General features: G+C 39.3%; 1 protein-coding gene across 2 annotated transcripts; it reads left to right on the plus strand.

The window, feature by feature from the left end:
* The first annotated feature begins 831 nt into the window (after nt 1–831).
* Nucleotides 832–8,638, plus strand: nrsn1 (neurensin 1). 2 transcript variants are annotated; one of them, XM_049584815.1, is made up of 6 exons: nt 832–936; nt 4,790–4,905; nt 5,093–5,185; nt 5,282–5,400; nt 5,668–5,855; nt 6,013–8,638. In XM_049584815.1, exons 2-6 carry the CDS (start codon nt 4,807–4,809, stop codon nt 6,108–6,110), a joined length of 597 nt encoding a protein of 198 aa, XP_049440772.1. In that variant the 5' UTR covers nt 832–936; nt 4,790–4,806; the 3' UTR covers nt 6,111–8,638. The 2 variants fall into 2 exon arrangements, with proteins under 2 accessions (XP_049440772.1, XP_049440771.1); XM_049584814.1 differs by having other exon boundaries at nt 834–936; nt 4,787–4,905.
* The last annotated feature ends 6,777 nt before the right edge of the window (nt 8,639–15,415 follow it).

Consider the following 15,415-nt stretch of genomic DNA (forward strand, 5'->3'; position numbering starts at 1 on the left):
TAGACATAATGTAAGGCTCGTTCTACACCACAATTCTATTAATGTAATGGTTGGTCAGTTTTAAGAAATAAACGTTGCACTCCCAATAAAAATTGTTATTATCATCTGTTATTACAGTAAGGCAAAAATGAAACAAACCTGAAAAGTAAAAAGTTCCTCTCCCTTTGATGTGCTGTCTCTGACTGAATAAATCATCTTTATTGTGCAGGAATGTCGTACTAGAGTCGTGACGAAGTTTAGATGTACCTTCCTCGAGAAGAGCGCTGAGATGGTGACTAACACTTCCTTCAGGAGTGTACGTCACTGATGGCTCTAAAAATAGACTGTACTGGAGTGTGACTGGAATTCTGGAAAATGGTGTGTGTGTGTATGTGTGTGTGTGTGTGTGTGTGTGTGGGTGTGAGGGCTTTGAATTATTGGGTACCTGCTGTGGATTTTGATGCATGACTCAGATGCCTTTCCTGGATCTGTACGTCTTCATTTGTGTCACTGTGATGAGTCAGGCTTTACGTGCATGTTACTGTATGTTCAGCTAGTGACTGTTTCAACATACATATGGTAAATGTTATAAAATATGATAGAGTTCTAGGGCTGTCCTTTGACTTTCCACTGACCTCCTGTCTATCTATCTATCTATCTATCTATCTATCTATCTATCTTCCCATTCATCCATCTAGGCATGAATGCTGAATCTTGAATGAATGTCTTTTTGTTCACCTACCCCTTCCTTCCAACCATCCTGCCTGGTTATTTATATTCGCCATTGAATCATATGTTGTCATGGATGTGACGCCTGCGCAGTGGACAGCGTGAAAATCTGAATCATCGATGGAAAGAGAGAGAGAGAGAGAGAGAGAGACAGAGGTGACTGTAGAGTGATGGGACCCGGCTGAGGGAACAGCAGCGCGCGATCACTCTCCGAGCTGGTAATGACAGGTAAATGAGGATTTGAATGATATTAAGCACAATATTTCTGCAATCATAAGGGCTGTGTTGGGTTGTTGATTTTGAAAAATAGCATGTCGGGAAATTATATTTCCTGCATGGACTCCTTCAATGGTGTCATCCTTGCGCGTGATATCATGTTGCACATCTGGAGGAAGCGATCATGTGGGAGGAAAAAAAAAATGTTGCTTTAAAGTTCGTGTTGTCGCCTTTTACCTCATGCTGCTGGTTTCTATATTATCAGATGGTATCAGATGAAACAAAACTTCTACCTTAAGCTCGTACCTGCAGATGTTTTATTTCGAGGTGACATGTTTCAGGTGGTTAAGACGGTCTGATTTAGTGCAAATGCTTTAATGCAAAGTCTGTAAGTTTAATGGAAAAGCGTGCTTTGTGTCTATTTGCGTCTCACCGGGGGGTTGGGATGAGGTCTGTTTTCAGACTGGCGTCACATATGACGTCTATGTGTTTTCCTGCTGGGCTGAGGGCTGGATGGTAATAATGGCGCTCAGCACCACGGCCAGCTCCCGGTTCAACGGCTCAAAGGACATGTTGTAGGCAGGGTTACCGCTGCATGTGCGCGGTTATGTTTTCATTTTGATAGTGTTATTTACATATTCTGATCTGATTTGTCAAAACCTGCCTAAGCTTAGGTCAACATAGGTCGAGATGTGTTTGGTTGGTGTGATGTGGATGAGGGGAAATGTGAAAGCACGAGAGGATGCACCTGGATGAGACACACTGTGCATCTGAGAGCTATCTGATAAAAATAAAGATAAAAATAAAAAATAAAAAATAAAAATGAAATAATAATAATAATAATAATTATTATTATTATTATTATTATTATTATTATATTATTATTATTAATTAGTATTATTATTGCTATTATATGTAAAATAATAAATGCATAATATATTCGAAAATAAAATAATAATAATATAATTATTATTATAATTATAATTATAATTATAATAGAATCTTGAAATTTTTTCATATTATGATCCTATTACTGTTATATTAATTATCATAAGCAAGTACAGTTATCAGTACACAGAACTGCAGTATACTATAAAACCAGAACTGTTAGCCAGTGATAATAATGGGATTTTTTTCAAGTTTATATATGACTATGATTACAATGACTGGATGAATCCTTTATTTCAATGTCTGGCTGTTTTAGCACGGTTAAAAGCGGTTATTTTAGACAGCACTACCTTATAATTTTAATTAATGTACTGCCTTGAGTCAGTAAAGTTACCTTATCTGTAAGTCGGTCTGGGCCATTTAAACACATGCATGTGAGTTTCATATGCTTGATTGTTCTTGGATTACATAAAATCAAGGGCACTGCCTGAATCTGGTAAATATATGAGAAGTAGAGCAATATAAAATATACATGTAAATTTACAGTAATGAAAATTCCTAATTACATGTGTTTCCCACTCAAGTTTGGTGTTTGAATGAATATAGATTAAGCCCCAATGGAGTCTCCAAAACATGCAGTTCATAATCATTATTTGTCTGGGTGATGAATATTCAAACTTTCTTGAATACATGCAGATGTGGGTGCAGAGAGAGTTGACAACATCTGGGCAGAGCCAGATGTTCATGACAGTCCTCAGCAGGTACAAATTAAGCAGTAATATGATTAACACAAGGTACCAGGGAACAGCGTGTCTCATCTTAATGCAGCATTTCACTCATCGCACTCAGTTTGTTATCTGACTGGAACCCTGATATCGCCCATATACTGTGTGAATTCATGGTCGGCTATTTGTAGTAGCCTATGTCCTTTACACGTCTCCGAAAACCTGTCATCTGTATTATCGTTAAGGATGTTCAGTTAACAAAAGCAGTGGAATGACAACACAATAGCTATGTCCTGTTGTCTTTTAAACAACTCCTTCAAAATGTTTACATTTCACAATAACTCACCAAAACTGATTTTACCTTTGTGTTGACTGACATTTCATTTGATTTTTTTGGGATATAAATGTAATAGACTTGACGTGACTGTTGCATCACATTTGACTGTCAATGAAAACCAAAAAGTAAGCACGGCACTGGTGATGTCCCTTGTAGATTGATAAATATTAGGGCCTAAATTTCCTCCACAGTCAGTGTAAGCACACCCTGATTGCATAATGACATTGATTGCAAGGTAGGCTAGAGGTCATAGGTGCAATTAATACATGGATAAAATTAAAGGCACTTACACCATAAATTGATGCAGAAAAGACAGAAATTGGTGCATAAATATTCTCCATAATTCTGCCCCCTTCCAAAAAAATGTTGAAGCATAACCCATGCCCTTAGTAAGGGTCAAAGATGCTCTTTTTTGCTTAGGTCCCTCAATTTGGTTTTTTGTTTGTTTGTTTGTTTTTTTAACTATTATCACTAAAGTGCTGGTATCTGTAAATATCACTAATATTGTGATACTCTAACTAAACTCACTTACATACAACTGGGTAAATTCTTCCTTGATTAGTTTACTAGAAAGTGCCTAGAGATGGAAGAGAGAATTTATTCCCTGCAGTATTTAAGTCAACAACATTTCTGGGATGTCATGTTTTTACCTCACCCACTCAGATCTAGTTCATTTACTATCTTAATGAACTAGGAAGCTCATTAAGTTATATCAGTGACAAATGTTGCTTGTTTGTTTCGGGACAGTTTCTTTGTCCATTTGTCACACGTATCATAATATCACATACTCTGCTCAGGAACCATAAGATATGGTGAACTGATGTGTGTCTTCATTTTCTTTTGGCATTTTTAAGAAGCATTGCCAACACTGGGATCGGTATTTCAGTACCAAATTTGTTCCCCAGTCTTATTGCTGTTGTGGGGGAACATAAATAGCAGCTGAGATTTAGTGCTGGCTGACAGAAACTTGAAACATTGTTATGTGTGTTTGTGCAGAGGCACTGAGCTGTGAAATGCCTCTGGATCTCAAATGGATACTGAGGGAATTGCAAGTGTGTAAAATATCACTTCTTAGAGCAACTGTCTTTTTTGTAAATCAGGATGCAAGAGTTTTATTTTGTAGCAGCAAAACAAAGGAAAGGATGACAGGCATTATATATGATGAAATGTCAGCTGTGATAAAATAGCTGGTCAGATTCCCTGAAAGTATTTGAGTCCTGCAAAAACACATGGATTTGGGCAAATTACTTTCTATGGATCCATCACATGCACTGGGAGAGTGAGTATGCTTTAATTAAAAAAGTAATTGCTACTTTTATTATGCTTGTTATGTGAGTGGCAAAGCTGATATTATCTCTTGTAAGGCAAAACGAACTGTAAGAGCCATGTCCTTTATGTATCTTCTACACAAGCTTTCAAGTGCAGCATGATTAATATATTTTAGTTTTGCTGCTCAGCACAAAAAGAGAATTTCGATGTTCTGATTGTTGCATGAAACACAAAATAAAAAGAGAAGAAGGTTAATTCTCTGCATGTCAGCACTCTCTGCATTCAGCCGGCACTATATTAAAATGAAAGAGAGGGCATTTCATGGCTTATTTCATGACAGCAGACAAGGAGAATGCATCATTAATCTCAATGTACCGAGGCACCCATGCATTCAGTACAATGTTACATAACTTTCTGCTGGTGTGTGTGTGTGAGGGTACATGCTTGTGTGTTTAAATATATCTGTGTGCTTATGTTTATGTTATGTTATGTTTATGTATGGTGAACATGCCAGAGAGAGTTTGTCCTCAAACCTGTTGGTGGGTTGCTTCTTAAGGCGAGGGTGCAGCCGTGCATTCATGCGTGTGTGTGTGTGTGTGTGTGTGTGTGTGTGTGTGTGTGTGTGTGTGTGTGTGTTCTCAAGCAGGTAGACGGATGTGAAGGATGACTTCTTGCTCAGAGATCTGTGGGTCGGAGTATGGTGAGCAAGCTCAAGCCAGTGGGAACTGCCAGCAGTATGGAGTCCGCTCCTACCTACACCAGGTACAACACACGCAATACCTTCTGCAAATATCAACTATTCTCTTCTATCACAAACCTTCATCTTCAGTTTCACAGTCTCACCTTGTAATCACTTGAAACTTGAGGGTTTTTAGATCTCGCTCCCTCTTGGGGTTCGGTTTCCATGTTTGGAATGTTAAAAAAAAAACCTCTCTCATCTCTTCTCCAGTTTTATGAGGAGTGCACAGCTTCTATCTGGGAACGTGATGAAGATTTTCAGATTCAGAGATCGCCGAGCAGGTGGAGCTCTTTACTCTGGAAGGTGAGGGTAACCTTCAGCTAGCTCAAACCAAACTACAGTCTCACCTGCTGTTATTTAGATGATGCATAAGGTCCTCTTTTGTTTTCTCCACGCCAGGTCTGTCTTGCGTTCGGGACCTTGATCTTGTTTGCGGGCCTCATTGTTGTTTTGGTGGGTTACGCCACTCCATCCAGGATCGAAGCCTTTGGCGAGGATGATCTCCTTTTTGTTGACAGGTATAGCAACAATGCATAATATTAAAGGGAGGCAGTTGATGGGTATGTTCTGGATTCGAGGGCACATTGTTTAAGTGGATTGCACACCCAGTTGTTTCTATATAGGGCAACAAATTGCAATAACTGAGCAAAGAGTTGACATTTGAAGGTAGCCGGGGTTTTCCACCAGGTGATTTTATTGGATCCAGACCTCTTCTGGTTCACAGTTATTGTTTAAATACAGGTTGACGTTGGACTTCTAATTGATGCTGTCTTTTCCTTGAACAGCCATGCTGTCAGTTTCAACCGTGCGCTGGATGTTTGTAAGCTGACTGGTGCTGTGTTGTTCTGCGTGGGAGGCACATCCATGGCCGTGGGTCTCCTGCTGTCTGCCTTTGCCAAAAGCTACTCCAAAGAAGAACTGTACCTGCAGCAGAAGTTTAAGGAGAGGTTGGCGGATCTGCACGCAACAGTTGGTAAGGTTTCGCCCTCTTCTATGTTGTTATGACACATTGTGGAATGGATGTTAGAAAATACATGCCAAAAAGTGAAAGGGTTGTTTTTTTTATTGTTATACTGTTCTCAAACTGTTTAGTGTGAATATACCACATAGCAGAACTGCTTTTGCCACAGGTACCCCCATAATGAGAGCACCGACCCCCGGTGAGGGAAAGGTGCCAGTCACACTCTCCAAAGTCCAGAACATCCAGCCAGTGAAGTCAGAGACCTGACAGATGATGAAGTCCAGAAGAAGGCATACAGTGAAGAAGTGTGTGTGATGATTGATTGATTGATTGATTGACTGATGTGCAGGCTGTGTGCGAGTACGAACGTGTGTGTGTGTGTGTGTGTGTGTGTGTGTGTGTGTGTGTGTGTGTGTGTCAAATTTGCGTGTGCATTTTCTTCGAAAGGTCAGCTTACATGACTGATAGTATTGGTTCTTCATCTTTATTTGCCATGTTTGACATTAAAGCTTTGTTTTAAGGTTACACAGGTGCAAAGTTTAAGCCTTCTGCTTGAACATCACTTGCATGACGTTCATACCAATCTGACGAAGCACATGCAGGTCTTGAGCCCTACCCAGAAAACAAACCACAGAAACAAATCAATAGAACGCAGCCACTGAACAACAACAGCACCGTTGCTTCCACTGAGTGTTTTTCTGTCGAGGGGATTCACATTTTGTAAAAGAGGATGGTGTTACTGCTGGAGGGTGTAGAGCAGCAGATGCAGTGTTGTTTGAAGTTATTGGTGATTGCCCCCCCATTGCCTGAAAATGATCAAAAGAAGCACGGAACATAACAACCATTATCTCTGCCTGGTGTCTAAAGGGACATCAGTGGACGAGTGTTTCTATGTGCAGAATACTTTGTGTGTGCAGTGCGTAGTGCTACTTCATTACAACACTCAGTGAGAGCTGGCAATCGCATACACACAATGCAGTTACGTCTGCTGAATACTTCTTTTATGCTGCGTGCAACAACAAGCCGAGAGAAGTCTTGACGGATACTTTGCTAGGCTTTCACACATCATCAGAACAGATTAGAGATAAACACAGATTAGAACAGACCTTCAGGCTAGATTTCACACTGACATTTTCCTCTGTCTTAATAGGCCCCTGACCTTGTCTCCTTCAATGAATCTTCAGACGGGATCGATAGCCGAGACCAGATTGATGAGAGGTACACTGAACCAGACAGGACATGCAGAACAAAATAGTCTGTCACTTAAATTGGAAGCAGACCTGTCATAGTGGTATTATTGTTGGCATCTCTGACAACCGGATCGCTTTCGAGCCTAACTACCACAGTTTCCACCATCCTCCATTGATGTTACTGGGGGCAGAAACCGTAAAGAACTTACATGTATTCTATTTGGTAACTGGGGATAGCTGCCGATAGCTACCAGGGACAACAAAAGTACTATCCTCTTCCTGTTTTGATTGGCTCACACACTTCCTGTGTGATGTAAATCAAGCCTTGGTTTTCCCGAGAGATCGTACCCGATGGCAGACAACATTGCATAGTGAAAGCGAGGCTTTTAGGAAACCAGTCTAAACGCAGATGATGTCATTATTCCATAGCCATTACATTGTGCAATCAGCATTTCATAATGATAAGTTGAAGCAAAAAACAATTTCCACTACACTTTTTGCTCTTCCTTTCTTCATCTCCTCCTCTCCCTGTGACAAACCCAAGCACATAGACACACCACTATCAATCCAAGCATGAACATTTTGCAGCTAGCAGTCATGAGCTGGTTAAAGAAAAAAGCGCTGCGTGCCGAAATGAAGATGGAGCAATGCAGGTGCTGTGTGTCAAAGTGAAGCCGGAGCAAGGGCGCGTCAAGCGAGGCAAACAACGTGACAGATTATGTTACATAACAGGGGGGGATGAGGAGAGCGCATTCAGCTCTCCAGTGAGATCACATCAGCTACATCGTGTTTGACAGCGCTCATTGTTTACAGTCCGCCTGGGTCCACGGATGCTTTCAACACAATAACTGCCTTCCTGTGCTCACACTCAAAACTTGAAGCTACATTTGTAACTAAGGTGAACAGCATACAATAAGTATGTATCACCAAGCTTGTTTATTTTATTTCTGTATTGATTATTTAGTTGGTTGCATATTCAGTTGCATCCTACATGAGAAACAGAAGTTATGTCTTGGCACTCACATGCGCTGTAACTGTAACTTACAAGCACAATAAGCTGTTAATGGTCATGTTTTGCTGCTCTATGAAGAACTGTCTAAATGTATTTTAAATATATTTTTAAATATTGTGACCATGCCACTTTAAATGTCAGTTTGTTGTTTTGTTTGCTTGTTTATCTTTTGAAGTCATTGCACATAGACAGAACATATACTGTAAAAAATATAGCATTTTACTGTACTTAGTGATAACAATTATTATTATTTTTTTTTTTTTATTGTGGTAGTCGCAATCCAAGTGCCATCAAGCTACATGCCTCCTGCTGTGCGTCAATGCTGCAGGTCTTTCCAAACAATTTATCCTCGTCGAATCCCTGCAAAGACAACGCCAGATGCATACTGTAAAAAATAATATATTCTTATATACTGTTTATATAAAAATATATTATATGAGCTATTGTTATGCTGGCTACCTGTATGTTCATGTAAGTTGACCTTTTCATATTATTCCAACAACCCCCCCTCTATTCTGTGATGTTACTTTAACACATTTGGTCTCTGATACAACACAAACATGTAGCTGTAGCTATGAAGAACAATTTCATTTCCAAGGAACTTACTCAACCACTGTTAAGCTGCAAACCTACAGTACAAGAAGAAAAACTAAGCTGTTCAACAATTTATTATAAACAAGCCCTCCAGTGTGGTCAAAGCGTTCTTAAGTGATCAATAAATGTGCTGACTTGTAGTTCCATGCTGTGAATTGTGAGTTTATTTTGTATCCTTACATTGACCAAAGTTGAGTTCTGCATTAAAATCCCCAAAAGATATTTTTTTTCCTGCTCTTAATGATACCACGTCCCAGTTTAAGTGTCTCCCGATGTAACAGTGGATTCTCCCAGTGAATTAAAAAAATATGTACCGTACTTATTGGAGGTTGGATTGGATAAAGAACAAATATATATATCAGTAACTATATACAGTATGTCTATTTTTCAAAGAACACAATAAAATTGAAATATCGCAGCTCAAAATGTGTGAAGATTGTATTTATCTTTTTAATTCAAACAATCTTTTCATCATCATGTATGCTGGGTACACATAATATGGTGGGTATATCTGCAAAACTGATAAAACTTAATACCCAACAAAGCTGAGAACAGAAATAAGAGTTTTTAAGCAGTTATCACATGGGCCATAAGGCCATCTGGATGTCTCAAATGTATTTATTTATTGGAAATATATCTCAGTTTCATAAAGTTTTATTCTTGTACCTCTGTACTGCTCTGTCAACCTTGTTGTGATTATGCACTGGACAAAAATATAAAGGCAACACTTTGTTTTTGCTGACATTTTTCACGAGTTGAAGTAAAAGATTTAGGATTTTCTGTGCACAAAAAGACTTTGTTCTCTCTAATTTTGTTTGCAAATCTGTTTAAATCTGCTGGTGAGCACTTCGGCAACATAATCCGTCCACCTGACAGGTGTGACATGTCAAGATGCTGATTAAACAGCATGATTATTACACAAGTGCCTTGAGATGGTCACATTAAAAAGCTGTGTCACACAACACAATGGCACAGATGTCACACGTTTTAAGGGAGCACACCATTGGCATGCTGACTGCAGGAATATCCACCAGAGCTGTTGTCTATTCACTGAAAGTTCATTTCCAATGTAATTTAAGAATCTGAGAATTCTGGCAGTATATTCAATCAGTCTAGTGAGCCAGCCCAGTATCTCCACCTCCAGCGTCCTCACTTGCAAGATCATCTGAGTCCAGCCACCCAAACAGGTGATGCAACAGTTGGTTTCCTCAGCCAAAAGAATTTCTCCGCAAACCTTCAGAAACTGCCTCAGGGAAGCTTATCCCAATGCCTGGTCTCAGACCATCTTGCAGGTGAACAGGCCAGTGTGAAGGTTCTGGACTGGCTCACTAGGCTGGATGGATATACTGCGAAATCTGAGACGGCTTATGGTGGTGAAATGAACACTCACTTCACAGGCAACAGCTCTTGTAGATATTCAGTCAGCATGCCAATAGCACTCTCTCAAAGAACTTGTGACATCTGTGGCATTGTGCTGTGTGATGAAACTGCACATTTTAGAGTGGCCTTTTATTGTGAGCAGCTCAAGGAACACCTGTGTAGTAATGATGCTGTTTAAACAACATCTTGATATGCCACACCTGTCAGGTGGATGGGTTATGTTGGCAAATCAAACACAGATTTGAACAAATCTGTGAACAAATCTTGAGAAAACTATGTATTTTGTGTGCAAAGAAAAAGTTTCAGATCTCTTACTTCAATTCATGAAAAGTGAGAGCAAAAACAAAAGTGCTGTGTTTATATATGTTGTTCACTGTTACATCACTGCCTTCTGTTTGTATGTGTGCCAAACAACTTAGACTTTTCATTCTCTTTTAACTCTTTAAGTACCTGGGACCAGTTGCACAAAACCTTGAGTATGACACTTAAATCTTAATTTCTCCTTAGCTGAATGACTTACACAGTTGCACATAATCCCTTAAAAGGTTTCCATAGTTAAGGAAAAATGTGAACTTATTTACTGTGATGAAAGAGATTTTACGGCAGTAAAAGTTTCCATGGAGATTGTTTGTTTGCTTGGACTCATGCTCGTAATGCTTGTTTTCATTTCACATAGTTAGTTTATAGTTAGATACAATGGCAGACGAATGGACAGAAGGAGAAGGAAACCTTAACTAGGACTTTAAGGAAAATCTTAACTTAAGGTGTTTTGTGCAATGGGCCCATGTAATGCCTGTTTTCGTCTCACAAAGTTAGCTATGGCAGAAGGAAAGAAGACAAGAAAGCCATAATGGTCAGAAGAAGAAGCAACAAAAACAAATTCCGTCAAATCTAGAATGTAAAATCAAAATTGTTTCTTTTTTTTCTTTTTTTACCTTGCTGTGGTTGCTAAGGTCTTTTGTGCAATGGTCTTCAGATTCCTCAAGCATAAGTCCAAGATGAGGAGAAAACCATAAATACTTAAGTGAACATTTTAAGGAAACCTTAAGGAGAAAACTTAAGGGTGTTTTGTGAAGCTGATTTTATTTTGAAGAAACCTTAAATAAATCTTAACTTAAGGTGTTTTGTGCAATGGGCCCCTGAAATACAGGGCTGATTCTGTCATGTTTAAACAAGTCTTTTTTTTTTCTTTAATTATTTATTTGTTCTTAAGGATACAGTGTGCCCCCATCATGTCACAGAGAGAAACAAGAGACAGAATGAGTCATTATAGGATTTGGCTTTACATTAATGAAACACTTCAAACTGTCAATGGTGTTCCAACATACTGAGCCCTCATTACATTGTGTAGAAGCTCTTACAGTAATCAATCAGTGAAGTCATTGAGGTAAGGGAGGCGCAGGGGGGTGCTCAGGGGCTTATTAACACACCCACATGCACACACACACACACACACACACACACACACACACACACTCACACACTAAAAGGAGCCAGAGGAGGAGATAAGACAAAATTGATGGTAACTCCAGAAATAGCATCTCGAGGATCATCACCTCGACCAGTCAGGCCGTATGACTCACACACACTCTGAGGCGCACACACACACACACACACACACACACACACACACACACACGCCTCCTCTGCCTCTCTCTGCATCTCTTGCTCTTTGCTCTCTCCTTCTACCTCACCCTTTCTCTCACCCATGTCTCTCTCTCTCTCTCGTGGGATGGTGACTCAGAAACACATTGACTCCATGAATCCCAATTAGAACAGCTGCAGGGATGAGAAGGCAGCGAGGCCGTCCTGGACACTGCATTAGATTACAGTTCACACTATAGTTTCCTGTCTGTGGGAGGCTCTTTATAGTGGCTTTATGCAACCTTGTTTCATTGGAGAACAGCAAGGCAAAATGACTGAGATGTGTTAGAGAGGTGTTACATACATCACATTCTTTTGTCTTTGTTAGTATAGCTGTTCAACACTCAAGACCGTTTGTTAAAAACCTTTGCATCCTCATTCCTCATTGAATTGCAGGCCTAAATAGATGGCTAATACACATTATTGTTATATTGGTACAATAAGTAGTCCCAAATGTTACTGTATTACTGTGAGCACTCAGGTTTTTGTGCAGACATTATCATCTCACACACAACTCAACAAATGACTGCTTTGCATGAAAAGAGTGGCTTATAAGAGTAGCTACTGGAGATGTATTCTTCTGACTGACAAAAGAAAGACAGAAACATGTTGTCATGTTAACTCCAGCATCATCTACTTAACATGTACTTGCCTTTTGCTCTGAGGATTAGTTGTCGTAGCAACATGGGCACCATCATGGTTGCTGTTTGTGCTGGATTTGGAGCCAGTGTTTGACGGATAATCATGTCACTGGTTACTTTGCAGATTTATATTTTGAAAACCTATAATGACCATGCAAAAACTGTTCTACCATTTAGCTGCAGCAGTACATAAAGGGAGCCTATCAATAACCTACGATATTGAAACACTTAACAAATACCTTTGATTTTGATATGACTTGTGGAGTAAAATTATGAATGTAAGACTTTCAAGGATATCAATCTATCCATTTAGGAAGTTCGAGTGATTGTGACTAAGTTCCACCTGCTTTGGTGTAAATGAATGTGACAACAGGTGCAATGGAGAGGCAAAAGCAAGACAAGCCCCAAAAAAGGGAATGGTTTTACATATGGTGGCCACAGACAGCTGCTTTCTTTTTTGGTTTGTGTTCTGCTAGTGTCCTTGTCACTACTGGTTCGAGGTATGGGGTATGAGGTATGAGGCAGTACTTACAGCCCAATCAGGTTGCACAGGTAGTCCAGCTCCTTCAGGATGGCACATCCATATGTGTGGTAGCCAGAAGGTTTGCTGTGTCTCTCAGCACAGTCTCAAGAGCATGGAGAAGACACCATGAGACCAGCTATTACACAAGGACAACTGGACAGGGCTGTAGAGAGGCATCAACCCAGCACCGGGACCACTATCTGCTCCTTTGTACAAGGAGCAACAGGAAGAGCACTGCCAGAGTTCTACAAAATGACCTCCAGCAGGCTACTGTTGTGCATGTTTCTGACCAAACTGTCAGAAACAGACTCCATGAGGGTGGCAAAGAGTGCATACAGGCACACAGGGCCATACACACTACTGAGTCACATTATGAGTTGATAAAATTCCCACAAGTTGGATCAGCCACTGATTTCAATTTTTTACTTTGATTGTCAGTGTGTTGAATCCAGGTCTCAGTGGGTGGATGATAGTTATTACGCCATTTTGTTCTCAGCAAATTATATGTTTTACACCTTTAATAAATCTTTCATCAAGATCTGATGTGTGGTAAAGTGTTCCCTTAATTTTTGTGAGCAGTGTACGTCTTTCACAACATTAGTAAGTACAGTAGGGAAAACATTTTTCCTCTTACCATAAGTGCTACCTATGCTGCGTATATCATGATTGCTTTGTTTTGAGTTACTGAATGTTGGAGACATCAGTCATAGAGATGTTCGCATTCTGTGGAATAAACTCAACTCAATAAAACTCACACTCAGCAAGTGGTACTTAAAGCACCAAAAACTACATTGTTTCTTTCTATGTGGAGGTGTGTTGGCAGGTGTAATTTGGTAGAAAGAAAATAGTTCCTAAATAAAACTGCTCACGACATCCATGGATTTTCTGAGCACTACAAGCTAGGTGTCATCTAGTTCAATTACACTGGAGAGCAGGCAGACATTACGAGGGCTGATATCTGCAACACTTTGCAACTCACACCAAAGCAATCAAGACCGATAAACAGAACTACAGGTGAGAGGAGAAATTGATTCTTTTTTTTTTAAGGTGAAATGTTCCTTTAAACTTACCCAAAATGAAAGCAAAAGTATGTAATTCAAATAAACCAGCTGTAGTGTGAGTATAAGCTTAAAGGAATATTCCGACAATTTGGGAGTTATGCCCTTTCTCTATCATTTTCGTAGTGAGACAACATGATCGATATCTTTTTTGAGTCTGTACGTCCAGTGGCTGGGTCTCAGCGGTTAGCATTGCGGTTTGGTTTGGCTTAGCTTAGCGAATACAATTGACAATTGACTCTCGTTTTTCTAATTAACATTTAAACATGTTTGTTTTAAATGCACGTGCAGAAATGCCAGCTTCAGGGTTTCTGTTATGTTTATTTGTTCACTTTTACCGTAGGCTACTGACCCCATATAGACTTCAATTGTATTCGCTAACCTAAGCCGCAATGCTAACCGCTGAGACCCAGCCACTGGACGTACAGACACAAAAAAGATATCGATCATGTTGGCTCACTATGAAAATGATAGAGAAAGGGCATAACTCCCAAATTGGGGGGCATAACTCCCAAATTGTCGGAATATAATATATACACTGTCATAAACACTATGTACATGTCATAAACATTTATGACTGCTGTCATTAAGTGTCATTTGGTTTTTGTAATGACAAGTTGACACTGTTTGCGTTGTCTTGATTATGACAACTTGACATTAGTGACATTATCAGAAGTTGTCTTTGTCACTCTCACTATGTCAACTTGTCATAAATACAAAAATAGATGCATTTCTTGTTAATGTCAAGATGCTATGACAAAGACATCTTCTGGTTATGTCATCCTGGTTAATGTCAAGTAATGACAACTTGACATTAACATAAAGACATCTTCTGGTAATGTCATCCCGGTTAATGTCAAGTTGTCATAATAAGGACATCCCAAACAAATTCAATGTCAAGTTGTTATGACAAAGACAACTTCTGGTAACGTCATCTTGGTTAATGTCAAGTTGTCATTATAAGGACATCCCAAACAAATTCAATGTCAACTTGTCATGACAAAGACAACTTCTGGTAATGTCACTTTAATTAATGTCAAGTTGTCATAATCAAGACAACCCAAACAATGTCAACTTGTCATTACAAAAACCAAATGACACTTAATGACAGCAGTCATAAACGTTTATGACATGTACATAATGTTTATGACAAGTTCATGACCGTGTCATGTCATAGTTATGACAGTGTCATGTCACCCTTATGTAGATACCTTCAAGTAAAGTGTTACTGAAAGGACTTTCCAACGAAGTATTAAGAAATCTCTCATAGTAGTGGCTGAAGTGAACATCAATATTTGCATCTCATCCATTTCACACATATTGTACCTACACTGACACTGTCTATAGTAAAGTCAATTCTGAGCATATCCACAGCAGCAAAAACTTAGCATGATCACACTTTCAGCATTACTTTTATTATATTCTGACAAATTTGATTACAGTCATTTTACAGTGACAGCAAACAAAGCTGTTTGGTTAAAGCATCAGTGTCATTTTCTCTTTTCTCTTTATGGTAGAAGATAGCTGTAA

This window comes from Epinephelus fuscoguttatus, linkage group LG8, assembly GCF_011397635.1.
Source record: "Epinephelus fuscoguttatus linkage group LG8, E.fuscoguttatus.final_Chr_v1".
Taxonomy (NCBI): Eukaryota; Metazoa; Chordata; class Actinopteri; order Perciformes; family Serranidae; genus Epinephelus; species Epinephelus fuscoguttatus.

Bases quoted from the DNA above. Each gene is read 5' to 3' on its own strand.
- nrsn1 (XM_049584815.1), top strand. From the start codon at position 4,807: ATGACTTCTTGCTCAGAGATCTGTGGGTCGGAGTATGGTGAGCAAGCT. The intron at 4,906-5,092 runs GTACAACACACG...TCTCTTCTCCAG, and splicing joins TCCGCTCCTACCTACACCAG to TTTTATGAGGAGTGCACAGC. The intron at 5,401-5,667 runs GTATAGCAACAA...TTCCTTGAACAG, and splicing joins GATCTCCTTTTTGTTGACAG to CCATGCTGTCAGTTTCAACC.